This window comes from Leptonotus elevatus, chromosome 15, assembly GCF_054856555.1.
Source record: "Leptonotus elevatus isolate MCC_2025b chromosome 15, RoL_Lele_1.0, whole genome shotgun sequence".
NCBI lineage: Eukaryota > Metazoa > Chordata > Actinopteri > Syngnathiformes > Syngnathidae > Leptonotus > Leptonotus elevatus.
In genome coordinates, this window is record NC_141253.1 from 10,034,870 (window position 1) to 10,060,927 (window position 26,058).

A 26,058-nucleotide genomic window follows, 5' to 3' on the forward strand; every position below is an offset into this window, starting at 1 on the left:
TGAAAGATTGATTTCAAGAGACTGGGCAAGATTCACTTTTCACTAGTGTTCATATTGTTTTCACAAATCTATACTGTTGGTCAGTCCATGTGTGTGGGTGTTATTTTTATTTTTTTCAAATTACTGACCCATCTTAAGTGTTGAAAATGACTTACTCTCTTTAATGATGTAATGATAATGGTTGAACAAACGTGACATTTTTGGGGAAAAGTAAAGATGTGCGAGTATCGATACAAACCTTATTTTAAGATATCGCTACTACTGGTATCGGCCACTCTCTTGTGGCTGTTTTACAACCAGGAACTAGAAATTAAGAATAAAATATTGCCATTGCAATTTAAGGAAAACTGTTATATTGGGATATAAACTAATCAAGTAAGTACAGATAATGGGACCATGGGACAATATCCAAAGGGAAAATTGTAAATGCAATGCTGTTAAATACAATCTTCCTGCTCCTTTGGGCCACAAATTCTCATCCACATCACAACAATTATCTTCACTTCTGAGCTCTTTCAGAAAACTGGTTGTTACTTGATTATTAAATTTTCTCAATAACATATGAACACTTGTTCAGCCATTTTCCATGTTAATATTTATACGATGAACTAATGCCAACATTTTGTGGGGTGTGAGACAATTCATCCAAGACCCCTTATCATGAATTTTGATCAACATTGACATAACCAATAATGTCAAAAACAGCAGAGAATTATTGAAGATAATCGCATGGCTGCGCACAAAGCATTTGCAACTTGTTCCAAGAAAAGAGAAATTTACACCATGATTTAAAAATTGGAAAAAGTAGTTTTGAGAAATTCAATTCTGATTTGAGAAATGTTCCAAAGGGACTGAAATGCGACTGATGTAACTACCCAACAATACAAATCATCTGATGCAACAAAATACCTCCTGTTTTTCTGACTCATTTTTTTGAGAAACTTTGTTTGTTTTTTCTTCTGTTTTTTGAATATTTTTTTCTGTCATAAAAAAAATATTCCAAAAAAAAACGGGGGGAAAAAATGTTCTGAAAAACAGGAAGAAATATTACTCAGAAAAACGGGGGAAATATATTCAGAAAAATAGGAGGGGTTGGGGGGTATTTAAAAAACGGGGAGGGGGGGGGGGTCTGAAAAACGGAGCTAGTGCTTCTGTTTTTCGGAGTACTTATTTTTTATTTTTTTTACCTCTGAACTCCAAGTGACTTGTTGCAGACTCGCTAATAGTGGAAGCGGGCACTTTCCCGCATACCTCCAGTTAAGGTAAGGCATGTACTATAATTAGTAACACACACAGTATTATTAATGTTTTATTGTAAGGTATTCAGAAAAAAAAATAAAAAATATCCCGAAAAGCAGAAACAATATTTATTTCATAAAACAGGGGAAAATTAGTCAGACAAATATAAAAAAAAATCAGAAAACAGGGAAATATATATATATATATATATTAAAACAGAAAAAAATACTCAGTAAAACAGAACAAAAAAAATCAGAAAATCAGAAAATAAAAAAATAAAGCTCCCCCCAAAAAAAATTCTGAATTTTTTTTTTCAAGTGAATGCAATACGCTTCTGTAGAATCCAACATTTGATGTCTAAAAAAAAACTTTAAAAAACACCCACCCTAGCCAGTCATCATGAGTGGCGTGTAACTGCACGAGCCACGTTCCCAATTCAGCCAATCAGCTGCGACCTCAACATAGCGTCACAAAACTGTGCTGTGTGCAAATCATCAGCGGCCAGCGTGCCAAAAGCAACCAATCGGCTTCTTCCAACGCGCAGCCTCTTGGCCAATCGCTGCCCTCCACGACTGGGAAGCGGTGACGGATTATATAGGGGCAGCGCTCAATTCATTCGTTATCACATCAACTTGATACGAATTCAGACACAATTTCAACTCACAACGAGCGATATCTATTGACGACATTCCAAGATAACCCTCAATCCTTCAAATAAGGTATGTCCAACTTTTTATTTGAGCATATTTTGCAATCTACTACACGTCTAATTTATTCAAAATTCAATACGGTTACTTCAAAAGACAATGTTGCACGTGTAGTGTAATATCCTAAATAACTGTTATGTCAAGTTGCAGTTTTGTGTGGCTGCGTTTTCGTGTTTTGATTCACTTTGACATTTTAAAACCTAACAATGGCTTTTATGTGAAAATATACCCGTTTTCAGTCTGCCCGACAAGCTAACCCGGTTAGCTAGCTAGCTAGATACCGGCCTAGGAAAAAAAAAATGTGTGGCTATTGTAGGAAAAATGTTTTGAACCACAACACATTTCACATCATGGGAAGTTTTTAGTTTCTTTCAAGATTTCCGTCGATCGAGCCATTCGAACCCTTCTCCCTTTAGTGCGGCTGACGTACTTGAACAAGTTGGCAGACGGGCCTACGTCATTAACAAAACCAAACGGTTTTTTTCCTCCCTTACAGCTTTGTTCATTCTCTCAAGGCGTTTGAGTAATAGACTACCCAAAATGAAGTTTCTGTGGCTGTTAGCGGCGCTGTCATGCGCTGTGTATGCTGACGACGATGACAAGAGGGACAGTGTAGGCACTGTCATCGGTATCGACCTGGGGACCACCTACTCATGGTAAGATGGATGCTTTTAAATGAATTATTTATAATAAATACAATACTAATGTTGGTATCCCCCCTGCCCCCCATTTTTAGTGTTGGTGTCTTCAAGAATGGCCGTGTCGAGATCATCGCCAACGACCAGGGCAACCGCATCACTCCGTCCTATGTGGCCTTCACCAGTGAGGGAGAGCGTCTGATCGGTGATGCCGCAAAGAACCAGTTGACCTCCAACCCAGAGAATACGGTGTTTGACGCCAAGAGGTTGATTGGTCGGGCATGGGCTGACTCCTCCGTGCAGCAAGATATCAAGTACCTGCCCTTCAAGGTATTGCGATAATAGATACAATTTGTACATGCTAAACAAAAAAACTTAATAATTGAGTAAATATACTTAAAATACTTACGACTGATGCATACATTTTGATGTAGATAGGCTACAATACAAAATTGTAAAATGTTTTTATTATTTCACAATATTGATATTTGATGCTGGAAATGCATAAATATTGCATCATAGGAGATAACAGTGTGATAAGTATGGTATACACATTTATCAAGTAAATTTTATGGTCCTCTTCAGGTGAATGACAAAAAGACCAAGCCTCACATCCAGGTTGACATTGGAGGTGGTCAGATGAAGACATTTGCCCCCGAGGAGATCTCTGCCATGGTTCTGACCAAGATGAAGGAGACAGCCGAGGCTTATCTGGGCAAGAAGGTTTGTAAAAATGAATTGCAATACTTGACTTATGAGAGACCATGTTGTAACAAAAGCTCTTATTACCTCAGGTCACTCACGCCGTGGTCACTGTTCCTGCCTACTTCAATGATGCCCAGCGCCAAGCCACTAAAGATGCTGGCACCATTGCCGGGCTCAATGTGATGAGGATCATCAATGAGCCGTAAGTACTTTGTTGACAAATGATCTGGTTGCCCTTTGTTTTGCTGCTTTGTCCTTAAATGTGGCATCCTTTCTTGCAGGACTGCGGCTGCCATTGCTTATGGCCTGGACAAGAGGGACGGCGAGAAGAACATCTTGGTGTTCGACCTGGGTGGTGGCACCTTTGACGTCTCGCTGCTAACCATCGACAACGGCGTATTTGAGGTGGTGGCCACCAATGGTGACACCCACCTGGGAGGCGAGGACTTTGACCAGCGTGTCATGGAGCACTTCATCAAGCTATACAAGAAGAAGACTGGCAAGGACGTGCGCAAGGACAACCGCGCCGTGCAGAAACTGCGTCGTGAGGTGGAAAAGGCCAAGCGCGCACTGTCTGCCCAGCACCAGTCCCGCATTGAGATCGAGTCCTTCTTTGAGGGCGAGGACTTCTCCGAGACACTGACCCGTGCCAAGTTTGAGGAGCTCAACATGGTAAGTTCCTTAACCTGTTTAGGAGTAGTCATGATCTGACAAGCTTTTAATACATTTCATCTGTGTTGTCCAGGATTTGTTCCGGTCCACCATGAAGCCCGTGCAAAAGGTGCTGGAAGACTCCGACCTGAAGAAGTCCGACATCGACGAGATCGTCCTGGTTGGCGGCTCCACGCGTATCCCCAAAATCCAGCAGCTGGTAAAGGAGTTCTTCAACGGCAAAGAGCCCTCAAGGGGCATCAACCCCGACGAGGCCGTCGCCTACGGTGCCGCCGTACAGGCTGGGGTGCTCTCTGGAGAGGAGGACACTGGTAAACTAGCGCCCGATGCATTGATATGTTTACAAACATACTTTTTACTCAATTAACCCAATTGTTATCGCTCTTCTTTCAGGTGATGTGGTTCTGCTGGACGTGTGCCCTCTTACTCTTGGTATTGAGACTGTGGGAGGAGTCATGACCAAGCTGATCCCCAGGAACACTGTGGTGCCCACCAAGAAGTCTCAGATCTTCTCCACGGCCTCTGACAACCAGCCTACTGTCACCATCAAGGTCTATGAAGGTAAAGAGATTCCGCAAAATGGCCTTGAAGAGGAAGTCAACACAAACATTTTATGGTCTATGCAGCCCCACTAGTCTAATTATGGTATTCTGGTAAATATTGCATTAGTGGAATGAGTTAGGCAGGTTTTTATCAATATCAGCAGGTGACCATTTTGCCACTTGCTGTTGAGTGAAAATGACATCCAACCAATCACAGCTCAGCTTCAGAAAACAGGTGAGCTGTGATTGGTCGTTACCTGAGCCCTGAAAAACTTTGATGTCTTCTTTAGTCCGACAGCAAGTGGCAAAATGGCCGACCCCTGAGATGGATAAAAACGTCTGGATTTTGCTTCATAATTTATATTCCACAAATGTAATATTAATGAATGTCCTATTTAGACTAGTGAGGTCACATAACAATGTCAATAAATGTTTATGGTTGATTTCCCCTTTAATTATCATATGCTACATCTCAATTGTTCTATTCTCTTGTCAGGTGAGCGTCCCCTGACTAAGGACAACCACCTGTTGGGCACCTTCGACCTGACTGGCATCCCTCCCGCCCCACGCGGCGTCCCCCAGATCGAAGTCACCTTCGAAATCGACGTCAACGGCATCCTCCGCGTCACGGCAGAGGACAAAGGCACGGGCAACAAGAACAAGATCACAATCACCAACGACCAGAACCGGCTGACGCCAGAGGACATCGAGCGCATGGTGAACGACGCCGAGCGCTTCGCCGACGACGACAAGAAGCTGAAGGAGCGCATCGATTCCCGCAACGAGCTGGAGAGCTACGCCTACTCGCTGAAGAACCAGATCGGTGACAAGGAGAAGCTCGGCGGCAAGTTGTCCGACGAAGACAAGGAGACCATCGAGAAGGCCGTGGAGGAGAAAATTGAGTGGATGGAATCTCACCAGGAGGCCGATCTGGAAGACTTCCAGGCCAAGAAGAAGGAACTGGAGGAGGTGGTGCAGCCCATCATCAGCAAGCTCTATGGAAGTGCGGGTGGCCCGCCACCAGAGGGCGCTGAGGACCAAGATAAGGATGAGTTGTAAGCAGGCTCGACTCTTAAAACGTTTGCTGTACATATTGGACTGATCGGACTCATTGTAAGAGGGAGGGGCGGCCATACTGAATCTTCCGAAAGACTTTGTTGAAGCGAGTTTCAGCTCGTTAGGTGTTCTCTTCGCCGATGGGCGGAGATTTGTCAGCCTGGATTCTCAAGGCGCACTGCTGCTGTTCTCAGGCAGTCATGAATGGGGATCACGTAGTAGTAGCAGTGGGTGGGGGGAGGGAGGGAAGGAATAGGTTTTTGTTCACGGATAGGCTGCCTGATGGCTCCTCAAGGTTAAAAGTTATTTATTGAATCTGGTTGTTGTATTTCTGGAAAGACATTGAAATAAATGTTTCATATAAAATAAGTTGCTTTCTCTTATTTCCTCTTCAGTTCTTAATGGCCCTGCAGTTGGTATGCAGTTATGTATGATGCCCTGTGTGTCATTACAACACCGTAACATACATGCAGCACTCTACATTGTTGCAAAGTAAGTTGATATGAACAATAGCATGAGTAAATTCTGCAAGTACACACAGTATAGAAGGTCTAATATGCTCCTATGAAGTGCAATTCAAAATTAACACTTAAGTAGTGTGACCTTTTAATTGTGAATTAAAATATTTTGAGTGAGAAAAACTTGTGAGGCATTAAACTGTATTTTTCATGAACAATATATTTAAAAAATAATTTTGCCACTTGCTGCTGGCTGAAGTTGACCACCAGGCTGTAACGACCGATCATGGCTCAGTTCGCTGACCAAACCCAGAAAGCGGTGACCTATTTCCTCAGCACAAATGGTGTCATTTTCAGTAGACGGCAAGTGGAAAACGTGTTTTTAAAGGTATTGTACATTAAAAATACTGGTTATCAAATTAATGCTGAACAAAGCATGAACTTTTTAGTGCTGAAATGGCTCAATGAGTAAAGTGTCCCTTTAAAATACTCTACATAAAGCACACACCTGCCATCATTCAAATGGTTCTGATGAGTTCCAAATGAAATGTTGTTCATAAAATGTGGTTTGGTTCCCTCCACCTTGACTGTTAAGACATTTTGTGTGCATGTGATGTTGGTGACCAAGTTGGCCTTTAGGTGTGACCATTGTTTACCATTAAAAAGTGTAAATAAACGTCAACCGATGTAGTTTTTGACCGTCGTAAATTCGCTATGAATTCGCCACTTTCTGTGCTCATTTTAAACTGTTCGAACTCTTTTTATTTTATTTTATTTAATTGGGTAACATTTGGTTGTACTTGGAAGATCAATAACGTGAGTAAATAAATTATGTAAACACATCCAAAGGTGTTATTCACCCTCCAGTGTCTTTAACATGAACTTCGTCACCACGTCGAGTGGAAGGCTGTCTGTTGGATCCTCAAGGCAAAATGTTATTTAGTGAATATGGTTGTGGTACTTCTGGAAAGACATTGAAATAAATGCTTGATACAAAACTACTTGCTTTCATTCTTTATTTCGTCTACGGTCCGTCATGTCACCACGGTTACGACGCAGTCGTTGTGTATGACGCCTTGTGTGTCCATCCCACCGAATACGAAAACCAAGTTCATTGTCTGTGCTGGAGCGGGATCCAGCGCTTCACCGCTATCTCCCACAGCCTTCACCATCCACGGTAGCAAACACATGCAGTGGTCCAGACGGTTCGGGGGCAAATCCCCTTCAAATTTCATTAGGGTCCATGATTGTGTTTCTGCAAACAGGCCACCGGTCTTGCATTAAAATATGTTGTGTTGAATAGTATACGATGTTAAGGAATTGTACCTATGTTGAATGTGTACATGGCATTGCTGGCTCTATCTGCCGTCAGCCCACCAAGGATGTAGAAGTTGTTGCCCAGCGCCATGGCCGAATGTGCTGCCACGCCAGGTGGAATGTCTCCTCCGGGCTGCAACAACTCCCACGTCATATTACCTTTAAAATGCACACATTGCACTATGCTGTAAAGTGTTTACTGTAAATAGATTAATTTGATATCCAATGTAAAAAAAAAAAAAAGGTCAGTTACTGTGTGGTGTTTTTCTCATTTGACAGTTTCCACCGACATTCACTTGACAGCTTACTTGGATCAAGAGAGTACATATCATCCAAGAGATCATCGTTCGCCATGCCGCCATGAATGTAGATCTTTGAGCCCGCCGCCACTATAACGTGCCCCTGTCTGGCTGGCGGCTGTGCGCCTTGCGTTTTTGGCTGCGTCCAGGTGGAAGACACTGGGAAGACCACAATAATGCTAACATGTAGACAACATTTTAGTGGTGATCAACCCAATGCTCACCGGTATCGAAGACGTGAAGTTTCTGGTCCGAGACAGGTGATGCTCCTGCTTCTCCACCAGAAAACACGTATAATGAGCCAGCCAAACAAGCTGAGTTGGTGTGATACGTCCTAGGACTGGGGGGCTCGCCTGTTACTGGGACATCCTCCCAGTGGGCTTCCCTGTCTGTAGATCAAAACAGTAGGCACATTTCCCTCACACTACCAAAGGCTGAATGAAGTAAGCATTTTTTTCTTTACCTGCTACTTTTATTTTTTGAATGCAGTTGTGGTTGCCACTCTGCTCCGTGCCCCCAAACACCCACAAGCTCTCTGGTGGGCTTCCGGGCATCAATGTGCAGTGCTCATATCGAGCCTTCAGACCCTCCCAAGGTAATAAATCCCACTCAAGATACTCTAGAAGTGTCAGAGATGATAATAATTGTAACAGTTAGAAAATAACATAAATGCATAGATGAATGCTAAAAAAAATTAATAAATTTGTATTGAGGAAAAAACAGGTGATATGATTGGATTCTTGTAGGTGCTATGATCTTTTGGAAATGCCATGATTTCACAACTCTGTGCTAAAACATAAAAACAACGTCTAAATATTTTGTTTCCAAATAAAAGTAGTTTTGGAGGTATAGAATGTGTTGCTTATGATTAGATATTAGATATGGGTAAATTGATGAAATCCATACTCAGATTTATGGCGTGTGTATGCGTAAAGCTGCCACCAGGATTTGCTCCCCCAACTATCAAGATCTTTCCACTGCCATCATCCCCGGGCCAGTAGGTGCAGGTGTGTCCCACGCTCATACCCGGAGACCTCCCGGTTGGTATCAAGGAATACCTAAAAGGGCAGAAAGGTTTGAAAAGCAAGGTTGGCCATTTCTATACATAGAGACTCTCATTTTCTTACCATACTCCTTGTTTGGGGTTCTCTTGAGGTTCAAGCACCGGGAGAAGCTCCATGTCTTTAGATCGAACTATGGGAAAAATCTAAAAGCTGTGCTACATCGTAAAGTCATGTTTCTTCTCACAGAGAGTAAAATGCCTAAGTTAGGTATGCCACTCACTGAGAAATAATGCCATTAATCGAGAAAGATATTTCTTAAAATTGTGACATGTGCGTCGCGTTGCTATGAGCTAATAACAAGCTTAATTTTGAAACGTGAGAGATTGTGCGCTTGTGGTGTTCATGAACTAATCGTATCGCCTCTGCTAGGATCTCACACAATGACGGTATGAAGATTACCGGTAGTTCGCGTGTCTTGTTGATAAAATATAATGGATTATGACAAAACTGTGTTATTAAACATTTTTATTTGACAGCATTGAGGATATCATAATCAGTGAAGCACTTTTACTGCTCGCCTATACGACATCTTTCTCATAGAACATCTCTGACACTTCCTCTTGTTTTAACAGTACTTCCGCCTAGAGATCTCTGGTGCATTCGATGTCCAACGTGGGAAATAGGAATTCCTAAAAATCTACACAAAACACGTAATAAACCCAGCTAAAACGCCCTGCTCAAACGACCTCTATTATCCTACATGGTTGTATTACACATCAATGGTAAGTGGAAATGGCGTGTTACGTCTTAAAGCATAATTTAGCCACACATATTCGAAAAATCAGCTTTTACCTGTTGCTAATTCATATTTGATGTTGATCTGTTTGCTGTTGGTCGGGTGCTAAAGGTCGTAAACGCTGCAAGGCATGTGTGATGTAACATATACATTGCCCGCTTGAGCGAATACAACCGCGAGAATGTACTATTTATGGCGCTCTTTCGCTTATGTGACGTTTAACAATACGTACTTGAAGGGGATCATGCGTTAGACCACGCCCACACTAACGTTCACTTCCGATATTTCTGATATTTTGTTTCTCCCAGCACATTGAGTTATTTTTTTGTTTATTAATAAGTCAATTAACTTATAAGGTTCATATTTCCATTCTAACATGTTTAAATAAAAACACTAACGTTTTTCTGAATAATGTGCCTGGTTGGTACAATGTAGACTTCGAATGCATGTTGCACTTCTTTATTTATCCGGTAGGTAGTGCGATTGTCTTGGCAATAGCCTTGTTTATTGAGGACCATCCATCTCCACTTTCCATTGTTAGAATCCCCCTTTTGAGGATCACTTCCTGTTTTCCTGTTCACCCTTCACCCTGCTATATTTGCAAGATCAGCACATGTTCTGCTCTTACTCTATGCGTTTATTTTTGGACCCACTGTGAGTAAACGATGCACGGGAAGGCTGTTAAGCAGATCTTAACCTGTTTCCTTTCAAGGAAGAGCAGGATAATTATCCTTTTGTTTGCCCTTCATTCCAACTGATAAGGACCTGAAGGTCCATGGGGGATTTTTTGTGGCGGAAAAAGGAAGAGGATTATATTTTGATGATCTGGAGGGAAGGACTAGAGGGGGGGAAAAAGAGATGATTGCAGATTTGAGTTTTGTCAGCAAGAATAGCATCCCTAGGTTGTTTTGAAATTGGAGTGGGTGGGTGGATTAGCAAAATGGACCTAAATACAGCAAGTTCATCTGTGGGTTACTTGTACACTGTCACTGGGCGGCATGTCAAAATAATACATGGCGGCTTTGTCTGGGGAGTCACATTTGAACCCGTAGGTGTGTTAAATCGTGCTGTGATTAATCTGGATTACAGCAATGCAACCTAATCACCGTTTTAGCTCCAATACAGAGTACACACGCTGATCACTTAATCTGTGCATTAAAAACATGTTTTTGTCTTTTAATCTGCATTGCGCTGTTGCATTGTTTTTTTTTTGTTTGTTTCACATGGTGTTTTAAGGATGAAATGAATAATTCACTTTTTATATAAATGTATATAAACAGTTCTGGAAATGCATCTGTGGCCCTTCTGCACTCGTGTGCCACTGTTACGTAACATTAGAACTAACTTGCTTAATCCATATAATTTTTGCATTGGCATAGTATAGAAAGGTTGCAGATTGTGCTGTCTGAATGTACTTTACGTACTAAGTTATCATATAGGAGTGTGATGGAATTTCTATACACACGCACGCACACGCACACTCTCTCTCTCACACACACACACACACACATGGCAGTAGCCAGCATCAAATTTCTCTGAGTCTCATTTGCGGCGGAATTCTCTCTGTCATGTCTTTCAGAGTTTACCTGCGGAAACCGTCCAGAACCTTCTCCAAAGCGCCGTCCTTCCTGCTGAAGACTCATGGTGAGGACTAGCGTGTGTGTGTTTTAGTTCATTTTATCTCAATAGTGTTGTCTTTTTCATTAAAAAACATAATGGAGGCCTTTGAGAGCGGCGTCACAGGCCATTTACCAAGCGCATCCTTCGGTGTGCTAATGAGGCGGCCCATTGCATCATTTATGGAGGGTATTATCCGCACCTGCACTGTTTACCCAAATAGCAAAACCTCATCTATTATACAGTGTTTACCTGTTGCCACTAATCAATATGGATGGGGTCTTAAAGGGGCGCGGCCGTTTTTTTATTTTTCAGGAAGTTATGACTGTGAATGGCTTTCCAGGCCTCTCTGTGTTTGAGAAGATTAAAAAACATTCAAGGTAAATGCGGCATTTCTGACCGCAGATTCAACTGACAGAAAATAGTGTCCAGTCCACTCAAAATGCCCATTTGTACTGTATATCTATGGCATCTTACCATAACAGAGGTGGAAAAAGGCATTGCTCATGAAAATGACCAGATGCTTGCTATTATCCTACCCACCAAGCACCAACAAGATACGTTTGGATAAACTTTAAAACTTTGCACAGTTTCAACTTAAAAAAATAAAAATATTTATTTATATATATATATATATATATATATATTTACAATAAGTTGGACAATTGGCTCTAATGAACAACCCTTCTCCCAATTACTTGTGGTTTGTTATATCAAGGTTTCATTGTACATGTTTTTACGCATAACCATCGGGAGGTACAACATTAGCATACCTACAAAATCAAGAGTTGCAGGGTCATGAGTGATCTGAAGCAGCCAAATGACCTTGACTTTTGTTTACTGTCAGTAAGACTATGTAAATACAAACAGAGCGAGCAATTTACCGACCGCCGGTGTAGTGGCGAGCGACTTGGCAGAATAAGGGTGCGTCTTGTCGTATGATGTCATCCAAGGATAATGTAGTAAATAATAATTTTATGGTAAATTATGTTGCTGAATTTTTGTTTTGAAAGGCAACAAAACTACTTTCACAAACTATTTAAAATAAATAAATAAATAAATGGACAAAGGGGCGCTTTGGGCATCTGTGCCAACAGGGCATGTGCCTCATTATTATTATTATTATTATTATTATTATTATTATTATTAGGAGTTTCATGTTCTTCCCGTGGCCACATTCCGAACAACATGCATGGTAGGTTAATTGTAGTGCCTAAATTGTCTCTAAGTGAAACAGAGAAAGACCTCATTTTTGACACATTCTATGCCACGGAAAATGATGGCACACAAGCTGAGAACAGGCGGTTCGTTAAAAGAAAAACCATGAGCAGCACCATAGTGCCTCCCTTCTGTTCTGGTTTGGACACAATGCGCTGAAATAAATTGTACGGAGTCCTTTACACTGAACTTCCCCAAATTACTTTAGTTCTCACAGGAATCCTTCTTCATGCTTCTGTCTGCTGGAAAGGCATTTTTTTTGTTATCACATAAAGGCTGTCAGTGTCCGCTTGGCCTGGCATTATTGGGTACCGGTGGGGTGATTTCCTTTCAGATGTAAATGTGACAAATAAGCAGCAAATTAAAAGCCAAGGTGGAGCAAGAGGGGAAGAGGCACTCCTCTTCCTCTTTTTTGATGTAAATCGTTCATCCCATTTCCGACGGGGTCTCTGTGTGGGACCACAGGGGGCTACGATGGCGTGAACCGCTTGTCCTTTACGTTATAAACAAATAGTAGGTTGTTATGTATTCGGTTTATCTAAGTGTCTTTAATTGGCAATTGCAATTGAATATTAATTATTTGCAATGCAACATGTAGCAAAATGTTTTCTGAGGTCTACATTGCAAATATGTACAAGTTTAGCAGAAGTTGGCGTTCTAGTTTTTCCATGGTTCAGCTAGTCTACACCATAAAACTATGTAAAAAAAACACTTTAGTTTGCAATGTACTGTTTTTTTCCCCACCATTGTCCTAATTACAACCCTTACTATCTGTGCAAAAAATACATATATATAATAATAAATGGATATTTTATCTCTAGGAATTGCTGGATTTTCACCAAACTCAATGTTAAAACAACAAAAACAGTGATTTATTCCTTGGCTTACACAACAGATGCTGATTTAGTTCAGAAAAATGGCAATTGGGCCAAATTAAAACATTTTCCTCATCTCGTCTTTTCATATCAAAGTCAGCAAATTCCTTCTTTTTCTGCAAGATAACCCTGGGCGATTATACTGTTTTGTGTGTTGTGTTGATTGTGATTGTATCCCTCCTGATTCTTTTTGGGGAAAACAGCTGATACCAACAGTCATAAATGTTAAATATTTATCATTGTAAATCATTGTGTGAGTGGTCAATGCATTCACTACAAGAAAAATGACAAAAAGAAGACCAGAAAAGCTAACAGTTAGCCTAGCTTCTTCTATTTCTTCTACTACTATCCTTTCGTTTTTGAATTTTCTGGCAATCTGGTTGCTCTGCTGCCTCTCACAGGTCTGACTTGGTACTACAACAGACGTCTGTCAGTGGAGCTTCTGTATATGCCTATGTGATGCTGTGTTGGCCATCTTGATTACAACACTTACTATAAGACCGTTAAGATATGAACGTATCATCAACTAATGAGAATAAATTGTCTGCTTTGTCACGTAGCCATTTTGCTTGGCTGCTTATTCGTGCTGCCGCTAAAGCAACTTCATAGTTGCCTTTGTGTGGAACGAGTTCAGATGTACCAGGAAGACATTTAAAACCGTGTTCCCGCTTTGTTCTTCCACATCCCCGCATGCCAAGCTCAGTGTGGGAACGACAAACATCCCCCGTACCCACCGTGCGTGCGAGTGGGGGCCCGAGGTGGCGGCGACGTTATCAGTGCATGGCCGTGCTCTTTGGAACGGGATAAATTTAGACGAGCGGCACAAAGCCAATGTTAGCGGTGGGCCATGTCGACATGGTCAACAAGGCATTAGATGGTTGTTCATTAATTTTTAGCTGGCAGTCTTCACACTCTCTTCTTCTTCTGCAGGTCAGCTGAAGCTGTCAATCATCCAGGAACAGGAAGTTCTTGCTGTAAGCGGTGAGGCCTGGGGAGGAGGGGGTGGGGTGGGGTGGGGGTAGGGGCAATAAAATATGAAATGGCTTCATGGTCTATATCCTGTGCACTGGCCACAAAATAAGGTACGTCAGCGGTATTAAATACAAAAGCAAAACAAGGTCATAACTGCATTTTTTATTACCTTTTTATAGCTTTATGAGAGGTACAAAATGTAGTGGAGCCTATAATGTCCAACATAAACTGTTTTTCTGATATATATTTTTTCTCACAGAAAATAATGGAAAATTAATACAATTCTCAAAAATGTATTAAGTGCACAGACAATGGTAAATTACTTTTACTAAGTGCCATACATGAAAAGAGAATATAAATATGATAGATTATAAATTAGGTATGTTAAATACCACATTTTTTCAGACCGATACCTGTATGAGTACTCAACTCTTGAATAGTCACCGATACTGATACTAAAGACGGATACCACTGCTAGCCTGCATACTGTAAAATTCCACCCCAAAAACAAAACAAAAAAACTTGACAGTTAATTTGAAAGAAATATCTATATAGCATTTTTCCTTTAAAATTGAATGAAATTAATGGCAATTTCCTATTCTTCTAATTTAGAATTTCTAGTTCCTTATCGTAACACCTCGATGAGTTAAAACTTTTTTTGGGGTCTCTATATATTTCAAGTTTAGGTTTCTCTATGATGGATAATATGACTCATTTAATGACAAAAAGCAGTGGTGGGCATCGTCATTGACTGGAATTGATGATTGATGGAAGTGCCCACTTTTATACAATACACAGATTGAGAAGGACCGTGTCTGTGATCGACAGATTTAATCCTGCTTCACTCGGTGCTCAGTCTGTGCATTTTTTTCAAGGCTTCGTATGATCAAGCATTCATTGAAAGTGCTGAAGCACACGCCAAAAGGTGGGCACTTCCATCAATCATCAATTCCAGTCAATGACGATGCCCACCTCTGACAAAAAGGTGTACATGTGCACTCGTGCCTTGTTAATTGTCTGGGCATGTGCAAAAAGAAATTTGTTTGGAATTGTTTAATAATAACTGGAAACGCTTTCTCCATGGTACAAGGTTTTGGCCTGACGCCAGCGATATATTGATTTTGGTCTCCTAGCAACTAAGGCAATGCACACTTTTGTTAGTTCCTTCCCCATAAATTAGAGCTAGGATATGTTTGTATTTTACTAATACAGTCCTTTTCTCCTTTACATAACATTCATTAGATTTGGTTTACTTACTGACTTCCCACGCAATTTGGGGATCAGGAAGTACCCCAAAACCACATCAAACAACCTCCCGGGCCCCACACCCTCGCTCTTTGTAGCAACCAAGCACACCTAAACCTCTGATCCTAGAATCACCTCTGACTGCAACCATATTTTGTCTCACAACATACTTGTCTGTTGAGATGTTATCCATCAGAAAATAAAGATCTGATTGGATTCTGCACGTGTACCTAATATTGTGGCCATTACCTATACATATTTACAGAACTCTGAAGGCGCCACTTTCCACTTTATCGTGACATATCGACGGCAGAGTTCTCCATGTTCGGTCCATGGGAGGGCCCTATCCTACCTGTTTTCCACGTCTCCCTCCTCCAACACAGCTGAATCAAATGATCAGCTCAACAGCAAGCTCTGTAGAAACATGATAACGATCCTGATGAAATGATTCAGGCATGGACTGAACTTGGAGACCTTTGATCTATTTGATCCACAACGAACAGTTCTCAAATACATGTGTCTATTATTTTATTATTAGTTTTTTAATACAGTACATTGCTTGACCACAGTGCATTGATTTTACTAAGATTTTTTTCTCTCAAAGTATAAAGATTTGATTTAAAAAAATGACATTCAATCATTTCTATTGGCAGTTTTGGAGGCGCGGGGTATGTTGCACGAGTACCAAGCGTCATGTGACTCCTATGTAAAGGTATGATACACATCTCTGCTTTTGTTGCCGTTGTTTTTGCAGCTGCTATTTCAAAGCATCAAATAAAAAATAAAAGCAGAATTTGATGATTTGCAAATCATTTTCAACGTTCATTCAGTTTGAACATTAAATATGTTGTCCTTGTTGTGTATTCAATTGGATATAGGTTGAAAAGTATTCGCAAATCATACTATTCTGTTTTTATTTACTAAGCCGAACGTCAAAAGCGTCCCAACTTGATTGGAATTGGGGTTTGTATTTCCTTCTGGGATTGCATGCTACTCATTCCTAATTTTACTTTAACAATACAAAAGCTAGCCCCTAAAAGTTCAGAACACTGCAGGATGATGTGTCATCACAATGTGGGGAGCACGTTTTAGATTCCTGGCTCATTACCAACATCACATTGGTGTCAAAATTTGATTTAATGGCCTATAATTTACTTGCTTTTTATGGCCTTTTTTTCCCCTAAAAATGGTATTTGTTTTTAGAATTGAATGGTGAGTTCTTGAGGGTTCAGTGTCATGATCCACTGGCTATAGGTTCCACATTCCATATCAAGTCACATACAGTAGATGCATTAGAAGAACTTTCATAAAAATCATGCTCAGATATAATTGACACATATTTCATACTTATCTAAATTGCATTTTCATAAATAAAAAAAACCTTGCCGAAAACCTTGCATGTTAGGTTAATTGAAAACTAAACTGTCCACAAGTAGGAATGTCAATGTTTTGTCTTTATGTGCCTCACGACTGAAGACTGACATAAGATCACTTAAAAGCCGAATGCATACAAGCGCTAGAAAATGTGTGAATTTTAGGTCATTGTAATGAAGATTTTTTTTTTGCATGTATAGTAATTTGCCACTTACTGTAAAGTGACATATTTTGACTACTTGTTGTATTACCAGGTGGGCATGTTTCCAGACAGCGACCCCAACAAGAGACAGAAGACGGCAACGGTCCCTCAGTGTAAAAATCCCGTCTTTTTACACACTTTTTACTTGTAAGCACTCGTTGCAGACAATCTACTCATGTAGAACTTTTCACCATGCTGACATGCCTTTTATGTATTTATTTATTTAATTAAAGTGTGATATGTGACAAGGACCTTCACAAGCGACTGCTCTTCACAGTGTGGAACTCTGACTGCGCTTCCAGGTATCGGTCAATCTGCCCCCCCCCCCCCCAAAAAAGGTCTAGATATGCATTTTTTTGCTCATCAGAGTGAGTCCGTTTTTTTATTTTTTAAATGAATGTTTCCATTTAACCTTGCATGTGTTGTTTTGTGTGTTACTCTCACCTCTCTGCCTCAGCAGAGTGGATGGAACAGGGTCAGTGCTGGGGAAAGAGGACATAATGGCTGAATGACTCGTATACAAGATAAATATTTATTTTTATTTTTAGCAGAATACTATTGAGATTCACTTTTCAAAACAATCAAACTCAATGTTCCTACACACACTTTACGCACACTTGTGTCTGTACGTGCACTTGATAAATGAGGTCCCTGGTTTGGACCGTTTCTAGGGCACAGATTAAGAGCGATTTATTTACTCAGTCTTATTTACATCAAATGTCTGCTGCTATTTATTAGGATAGGACCGTCAAAGACAATTTTTCTCATGAGAAGAATTTAGTACAAAATGTCTACATATTTTTGGTTACAGCCTTCCTGCTTGAATGTTAGCGATTTAAGAAAAGAAAAAAAAGAAAAGAAAAATAAAAAAAGAAAAAAAGAAAAAAAAGTTGAATAGGTGCAATTTCATTCATCCAAGGATAACACGCATTACAACGTCACATAACAAATAATAATGCTGTTTAGTTGTATTTGGCCCCCAAATGCATGGCCAACCCCTCTTTTGATTGAACCCAATGGCACCGAGGTTGATGAAGTAATCCAAGGAAAGGACAAGATTTTTTTATTTTTTTTTTATAATCATCTGCATGTAATTTTCTTGTGAAAGGCTTAAAAGCTTGTGTCAGTGAAAAGAACCCTACTACTCAGACCACAGTAATTCCCTTTTTGATCAGTGTGTTTGTCATGCTGTTCATTGTTCAATGTGTTTTTCTTTGCGCAGGTTGAGTGCGCTGGTCGGCTGTATGAGCTTCGGCATCCGCTCCCTCACACAACAGCACAAGGTGAGCTCGCCCGATACCGCTACACGGAGATTCTCTTCACACTTTCTGTGTGTGCGTCTTCTGTTTGGGTCATGCACGCGTATCTGGGAGAGAGAGATGGATGGAGTGCGTGTCTCCACCAGAACATGAATCAAACATTTTAATGCAATGTGAATAAATGGCAGCGGCCGTAATGGTAGAGAGCAAGCAAACACTTTGGGGCTAACTGTATTGACGCCAACTGAGACACCATGGAAGTCAGGACACACACACACACAGGCATGCACACACAGACACTAACGAAAATAAAGAAGTTATTCTTATTTTAATATATTCACTTTTACTACTTATAAAAAATATATAGCATTTTAGTTTGAGATTGTTATGAATGGTAAAAATGACATGCAAGTATTATTCAAATACGAGTGACTCAAGTTGGGATTTAAAAAAAAACATTTTTTTTACTTACACTATATACTCTTAATTGGCCATTTTTAAATTTATTTTTTGTTTTGACTAAAGCTACTAAACGCAGAAAATGTAATTACAAATCACTACTGCCACCTGTGGCCGGAAGATGGAACTGCATTTTCCCTTCTTTACTACACATCTTTACTACACATCCGCACATGACGTCAAACCTAAATCCAGTCTTAAAACTATTGGCCAGAGGCTTGCAGGAGGTCCCATTATGAACAGCTAAGGTGTTAACCTACTAATTTAAAAAAGTTTCAGTCATAAATGGCCAAATAAAAAGGCTATTGTAAAGGTGTTTTAGGGCAAATTGTTACAAAGTACAGCTTTACAAACACAACTATTTGAGATGTAAATATTGTGGCAGTGAACTCAACTTTGCAACAAGAAGCAGTCTTCAAAAAGAGGCTTCATGTTGTTTAATGCCACTTTCAGTTGATCTCAACAGTCACAAATACTTTGTACATAAAAATCTAATAGAATTACACATTGTTCATTTTAAATAACCACATAGCCTTGCCTTTACTTTTAGTTTTGTTGCTATTTTAAGGGAGGTTAGAATGGATTATTGGAATTTTCATTAATTTCAATTTGGAAAGATGATTTTCGCTGCATTTATTTTCAGCTACGAACCTGGTCATGGAACATATGAAACTCATATCTCAAGGCACCACTGTAATACAATTAATGTCGTGGGCAGCAGGAGTCCTCTAATATTTGCCCTCATTCATATTTACCTGCCCTCATATGTTAATGAAGGGAGCAGCTTTGACTCACAAGGTGTTGTGTCACCTTGTCCCTTTTGCCTTACAGAACTTTATCCTGGTGCTCGGCCTGCCTATTCGGATTCCATAAACATGATTCTCTCATTTCTTTTCATGTTCTCTCATTTAGTTTATTTTTCCATTTTTGGGTGGGGGATAAGTATTAAAGGAATAATATCGTAGAATAGTGTAAATCCCTCCCTAACTCTCGATCCGTGAATACGTCCCCCCCCCCCCCCCCCTTGCTGTGTCCCATTGCCTGCAGAAATCTGTCCACTCGGATAAGATGCTTTGAAAGCGGAGATTATTGTTACTGTCCAGAGCATGACATTGTTGAGTACAATAAGACGGGGCTTGTGCTTGTTTGGATGTGTGTGTCCTGTGCGTGTTTGTGTGTGTGTATGTATGTGTGTCACTGTCAAATGACGTACGCGCTTATGACGGCAATGTCCTTATTTTTGCATGAGTGTCCACATCATTCACATTACGAATCAAACGGCTGCTTCCTCAGCCCGGCATAGCTTTATGTAACACGCGCACACATGAATACACCATCTGGCTCACAAGGCAAAAGTGCACAAGGTGGGTGGGGGGGGGGGTGTCATCAGCTGCTGGAATGAAGTAAAGGACAGGGAATAGTGACTATGCGTGGCCCTTGGAGGAACATAGGGAGTTAAAATCTCTGTGTGTTTTTCTGTATATGTTTAATGCTTTAAATATTACAACTTGATGCTGACACGAGCATTTTCAACATCCGCCGCTTTAGGAGGTCCGTGGATGGTACTACCTGCTTGGGGAAGAAGTGGGGGTGAGGAAGCATCTTAGAGTGCCTGGGCAACAAAACTCACATGACACCGGTAAGATTTTTTCATATACTGAACTATACAGCACTGTGCAAAATAAAATAAAAACAAAAATAAAAAGTCTTCTACTACTCAACCAGGGCAATGTTGTAAAAAGGCTCTTTCCCCCACTGTTTTAAACAGATTTGTGAATAATGAAGAAACTTAGCTATATTCTAATGCTAATTGCTGCAAAACGGGAACAGATAGAAATATACTTTGTTTCTGATGGAACAAGAGACTCTAATCTTTCTTTTGGCAGGTTCCATGTTTTTATAGGTATAGAACACAATATTCTGTGGGCCTTGCAAAAGCAGTCAAAATCCAGTAAACCATCAGGAGTGAAGGGGGTTGCTTCGGTGAAAATGGCTGGGAGTGAATGAGTTAAAGGATATTTGTCGACTCATCGATGCAAAGCCTTGGTTTGGAACCAAATACTGAATCTTGTTTGGTAACTCGTAACTACTCTCATTCTGCTGTTGTTATTATTATCATTACTGTTGTTATCGTTGTTGCTGTCGCTTCCATTTTATTAGCCTTTTTATTGTTGAAATGTCGCAGTGAAACTTTTCAAACATTTTTTATTTGACCACTACCTTGTTTGGTAGCCTTCAACTCCAGAAATGCAACTGTTACTTCCACATTGAGGCGTGAGAATGGCGGCATGGAAAATGAGGACAGTCCCATCAAAACAGACTGAAACATTTTCTATAATTCTTGTTGTTGTCGATGAAAGTCTTGACTTCCCTGCTAAAGTTATTGCCCACCTGATCTGACCCCTGATACGTGGTAGTGGATGGATGGATGAATTGTTGATGGAAGTGAACTGTTTTAAATTGCGATATAAACTATGGTGATGGATATAATTTACTTCTTCCCATGAGGGACATTAAATAAAACGTATATTGTCTCCTTTAACACTTATATCATATCAGTAATATGTAATAATAAAAATTCCATTGTGCATTAAAAAAAAAGTCATATTTACGAAATAATTTTTTTAAATCCTCTTTTATCAAGGCCAAATATTTGCCAAGCACGTGTCATACTGCACAAATGACTTCCATGCTTGTACTGTATGTGTGACAGGCTTGTGGCTTCTTTGGATGGGAGGTGTTTAAGCGAGGGATTAGACGGGGACGAAAGCGAGGGTTTGAGAGAGTGACAACAGAGAGGGAGCGGGTGGGGAGGGGAGGGAGGGGTTTCTGGACCGAAGCCCGCCACCGTGTCACACTCGCCATAGAGCGACACGGAGCTGTGCTGCTCTGCTCCTGCTGCTGGTGTGGATCTCCCCCTTGACTACGTACACCTTCATGTGTGTGCTGTTCTAGGCGTGCGTGCGCGCGTGTGTGTGTGTGTGAGGCTCCACAGTGACGGCAGCCTACTGTAGGTGAGTACTGTTTGTGTTACCTTCTTGAAACAGCAGACGTAAAGTTGCAAAGTCTTTTTAGACTCCTCCTTCATGCTTCCCCATCATCCACCATTGTGCATTGATTACTTTTCATCACGGGCTCATTCCCCTCTTGTATTTTGCTCCCAATTGTTTTCCCCATTTCAGACCCCCGCCCGAGACCACCACCTGTCCCCTTTTTAAGGAGCTTAGCTTACCTGCACCAAACGACTGCTTGCACAATATATTGAGATACAATAGCTGTTTAAAAACAACAACAATAAAATGCAATATGTTTATTATTGTGGCTGTTCCTAACATTTTGGCTCATTTCACATTGTCGAAGATGACCCCCATGTATCCCACCCCAGCATGCCCCCTTTATATATGATGAATGATTGTCTTTATAAAGACAGAATATAATTGCTCTTGTACTGGATCCCATCACACCCGACCTGGGCCCCTTTTCTCTTTTTGATGGTTCTTGCCTGAACTCGGCTACTCTACATCTCATGCAACTTTAAAACAAGTTTTCCTCTGGGTGGAAGTGCAAGATGGGATGAGGCAGCAGCAGCAACAGCAGCAGCTTTAGCAGGGTTAGTTCAACTTCGATATGCTTTGCCATTTTCAATAATGCACGCAGGGGTATAGAGCAGTAGAGGAAGTTGATTTCCGTCGAATTTAAGCACATCTGGCTTCAGATTGTGATCATCTCATGCAGCGGTAATACTTGCCCCACTACTGTCTCATCGGATTCATATGCCAGCGTGTTGTCGCTCTCTCGCTCTCTCGCTCTCTCTCTGTAGTGAGGTGGTGGTGGTGGTGGTGGTGGTGGTGGTGGTGGGGGTTACATACTCATGTGCACTTGAATGTTGCCAGGCCAGCTGGCAGAATGTAGGCCATGGCTCTACTGCACAATGACGTGCACAAACACGGAAATGATCAAAAGCCCATTTAGTACAATACAACTGTGTGTGTGTGTGTGTGTAGGGGTGTGTGGGGGTGTGTGTGTGTGTGTGTGTGCATGTGCTGCACGCGTGTGCATGTCCTCCTGGTCCATCGTTGGGATCATGTTTCCAGTTAGTCCTCAGTCTGTTGCGTTATTGTGACAGTGTTTACGGAACAGCTAGCAAGTAGCAATCCACCTCCATAATGTTTATAACAGTGATGGTTTAGAATCTAAACAGTTTATCAGCAAGAGGGAATTCCAGAGTGTGCTGGGACTGGTGCAGTAACTACAGTGCAGTCATAAAAAGGCCATAAAATAAGAGCTTTATCATTAAAACTGCCTGTAAGATAATACTCAGTTTTGATGCAGTCTGATTTAACTTGTAATATTGTGGTTGCGCCTTGTGGTTTAAATACAACTGTCTAGTAATATATAAATGGTAAAGTCATTATGCAACAAAGTGAATAGCTGACTACCTCTCTGGTGACAAGAGGATAATGGGAGACAAGGGTGTCAAACCCATTTTTGTTGCGGGCCACATCGCAAACACAAATAAATGTATGATCGCCTCGTTACATATAAACAACAAATTACAGTAAAAAGGTTTTGTTTAAATACTATTCTGTTTATTTTTAAGAGGGGATTGTAAACAAAAATAATGCTTGCAATATCTCAGTATTTTTAAAAGTGAAGTCACATTGCAGTTTCAGTATTTTAGCAAGAAACATGAAGTCCGAACACATAATTTCCTTTGACAGCCGCTTAAAATGATGCAGCGGGCCTTATCTGGCCCACGGCTCTCGAGTTTGACACCTGTGCTCTAAGCTGACCAAAGTGCACAATTTTTGATTGTGTTGCAGGTGCAAAGTCTTCCAGTTTGACCCAAATCTAAATGTTATGAAATAATAATAATAATTAACAAATAAATAAAAACATTTTTTTTTATAAAAGATGACAATAAATTATAATGATAATAATGTTTATTAATACTAATAAAAAAAATAATAGTGCAAAATAGAAAATTAGCTTTTCGATTGACACTTATTTTATTGAAAACCTTTTTCTTAAAAATAACTAATAAAAAACATCCTGTAGATTTGATATTTTTTATATTTATAGATTATATAAATAAAAACATTAAAATAAAAATTATTTATATAACTAAATCATATTTATTATTATTATTATTATTATTATTATTAAGACTGCTAGCACAAATAAAAGTTAAACAAAGTGCCACACTTTTTGTCAGTTAGCAGACCATCTCTGGTTTCAGGAAGATGATGTAATATGTCCGTGTCGTATGATTTTTGATCATGGGGTAGAGGGGGGTATTTTATGGTGACTCAAGGCAACAGCATTAAATCCTGAATCAAAAATGAGTAGAGCAGAAGAAGAATAAGACTGAGAATAAATGGACAGAACTGTGACATTTGCATATTTACAAGTGGGGGGTGAGCTGTTACAGTGGTAATTAAAAGGTGATTTGCCAGAATCAGAATTCTTGTATGAATTTGCCACATTTAATAGGTTTGTCTTCCTTTCCTTTAAATCACCTTTTCCACTTTGAATACACAGCCAAACAAAAACATGTGTTGTGTTCTTTTGTTCCAGTCAAACTGTCACGGTCCCTTATCTTCCAGACGATGACAGTTAATTACACCGTTGGGCTGCAATAAAAGCCCTGCCTCCTTAACTCCTATTGAGCATGTGCCGAGTGGCGGATCCCAAAAAGCTGTGCGTGAGTGGCAGCCAAACGTTCTTCAAATGCAGAAAATGACATGGCAATTGTGTTTTTGTTTTTGCACTAGAAGACTTATTGTTCAAATGCTAACCCTATAAAGGGTATCTTATCTTCTTATTGGCGAATTTAACATATTAGAATCCAGCTTTAGTAACGTGATGCAAGTAATGAAGTGCTTGTACTGTATTCCACTGCAGTGACACGTATTGGTGGAGTGCTCGTTGTATTGTAAATAATGAATGAACCAGGTGCTCCCTTCGAACGCTTTACTTGTCGGTTTAGCGTGGCAACTTAGAGTACTCATCTGTGCTTGCTGCTGTGTGAGCAGATATTTCCCTCCTGTCGCTCCATATATTAAAAATGCCCTTTTCACTTTTTCAAATAGACAACTGCTTGCTTTGATGTATTGTATAAATGGACAAATGGAATGCTGGGCATGGGAAAACAGCCTGATTATTTCATGTTTGTTTTAGTCTGGTAGTGTTAGTGGTGGTCTTTCTGTTTCATGTTACAATTTTGGCACTGTTCGTCAGTTTGGACTTTCTGTCCTTGTTTTTCTCCACGGCTTTTTGATGCGCTCGCCTGGAACTCATTAGTTATATTTCTTGTTTTTATTACCAATGTTTGTCTTTCCTGTTTATTGTATCCCACAAGAATGCATTCGATCCAAAGTTGCTCATGTGTTTTATTTTATTGTTTTATTTGTTTCTTTGGATTAAAACAGAAAGAGACAATAGTCACATTTTGGTGCATCTCTACGTTACGTTAGTTACATGTTTGGGAACTTGGCACACCGTGTTGTGCCTTGATAGACATTTTTTTGCTAAAAGCAGGTCTAAATTGTGGCGTAGGTGGTCTACATGCCATGTAGACTGCGCAGCTCTATCTGCGCTGAAAAAGGCAATGAGGGGAGCCACTTCGATTGACCGCGAGTCGGTTGCAGTCCCTCCCATAACGGTGCAAACGCTCACTTGAAGGAAAAATACCACGCACACAAAAAACTCCACCCAAGCTCACAGTTAGATTGCTTTGTGTTAAATTTGTGCTGGGCACGAAAATAGGTCCCTTTGTGTTTTCTTACATTCCTTTTCATTTTGAGAAATACAGTACATGCCGATTTTTGTCAGATTTGCTGAAACCAACAGCACGTGGTTAGCACGTCTAGTCCACAGTTCGGGTTCAAATATTGCTTGAATTTTCTCTCTGTGCTTGTACTAGCTTTAGCGCTCCAGTCTTCTCCCACATTCCAAAAACATGAATGTTCGGCCCATTAAGGTCTTGGTTTGAATGTGAACTTGAATGATTGTCTACAGTATAGCTTAACTTCCCATGTAGCTCTATTGCGTCAAAACTTTATTAGTACACTTCTTTAGCTAGCACAAACAACTATTTTTCTATTTTTTAACAGCTTTGGTAGTGGTCGGGGCCCGAATGAGTGCTATTTTGTTCTTTCACCTTAATAGTTTGATTGAATTTAGCTTCGTAGTTTGATCTTCGATTCCACTCTCTTAATGTAACGATGATCCCGTTTTCAGCCTTAGCCTGAGCATGATCATCTTTTTCTTCCTCATTTCTTTCACGAAACCCATCGTGACACGGTTGACATGATGCTCCCCGGCTGTCTCGGCGCTGGATGTGAAATGTGTCAAGCGTGGGCTGGCTGCACACGGCATGCCCGATAGTCATGGCAGTCTTTT

The 26,058-nt window shown here is 40.4% G+C and overlaps 3 protein-coding genes across 10 annotated transcripts in view; 2 read left to right on the forward strand and 1 right to left on the reverse strand.

The window, feature by feature from the left end:
• The first annotated feature begins 1,791 nt into the window (after window positions 1–1,791).
• hspa5 (heat shock protein family A (Hsp70) member 5) lies at window positions 1,792–7,018 on the forward strand. Its single transcript, XM_086096601.1, has 9 exons — window positions 1,792–1,958; window positions 2,443–2,602; window positions 2,683–2,914; window positions 3,170–3,307; window positions 3,379–3,491; window positions 3,571–3,961; window positions 4,035–4,272; window positions 4,355–4,522; window positions 5,000–7,018. Exons 2-9 carry the CDS (start codon window positions 2,487–2,489, stop codon window positions 5,560–5,562), a joined length of 1,959 nt encoding a protein of 652 aa, XP_085952727.1. The 5' UTR covers window positions 1,792–1,958; window positions 2,443–2,486; the 3' UTR covers window positions 5,563–7,018.
• On the reverse strand, window positions 7,017–9,632 carry rabepk (Rab9 effector protein with kelch motifs). 3 transcript variants are annotated; one of them, XM_086096603.1, is made up of 8 exons: window positions 9,490–9,632; window positions 8,761–8,827; window positions 8,540–8,691; window positions 8,097–8,252; window positions 7,858–8,022; window positions 7,643–7,792; window positions 7,344–7,493; window positions 7,017–7,272 (listed from the first exon to the last, which is right to left on the reverse strand). In XM_086096603.1, exons 2-8 carry the CDS (start codon window positions 8,811–8,813, stop codon window positions 7,052–7,054), a joined length of 1,047 nt encoding a protein of 348 aa, XP_085952729.1. In that variant the 5' UTR covers window positions 8,814–8,827; window positions 9,490–9,632; the 3' UTR covers window positions 7,017–7,051. The 3 variants fall into 3 exon arrangements, with proteins under 3 accessions (XP_085952729.1, XP_085952730.1, XP_085952728.1); XM_086096604.1 differs by having other exon boundaries at window positions 8,761–8,847; window positions 9,490–9,629; XM_086096602.1 differs by lacking the exon at window positions 9,490–9,632 and having other exon boundaries at window positions 8,761–9,462.
• Window positions 9,292–26,058, forward strand: part of rgs3a (regulator of G protein signaling 3a) — a 116,291-nt gene continuing 99,524 nt past the window's right edge. The window contains exons 1-9 of one of the 6 annotated variants that reach the window (XM_086096597.1): window positions 9,292–9,419; window positions 11,013–11,077; window positions 14,074–14,117; window positions 16,014–16,072; window positions 16,989–17,083; window positions 17,170–17,238; window positions 17,394–17,411; window positions 18,159–18,219; window positions 20,203–20,293. In XM_086096597.1, coding sequence (XP_085952723.1) covers window positions 9,417–9,419; window positions 11,013–11,077; window positions 14,074–14,117; window positions 16,014–16,072; window positions 16,989–17,083; window positions 17,170–17,238; window positions 17,394–17,411; window positions 18,159–18,219; window positions 20,203–20,293 — 505 coding nt within the window. In that variant the 5' untranslated portion in view covers window positions 9,292–9,416. Of the gene's footprint in view, window positions 9,420–9,745; window positions 9,904–9,976; window positions 10,088–11,012; window positions 11,078–14,073; window positions 14,125–16,013; window positions 16,073–16,988; window positions 17,084–17,169; window positions 17,239–17,393; window positions 17,412–18,158; window positions 18,220–20,202; window positions 20,294–21,520; window positions 21,669–26,058 lie in introns of those variants that run through there. The other 5 variants (XM_086096596.1, XM_086096599.1, XM_086096593.1 and 2 more) reach the window with 5 other exon arrangements.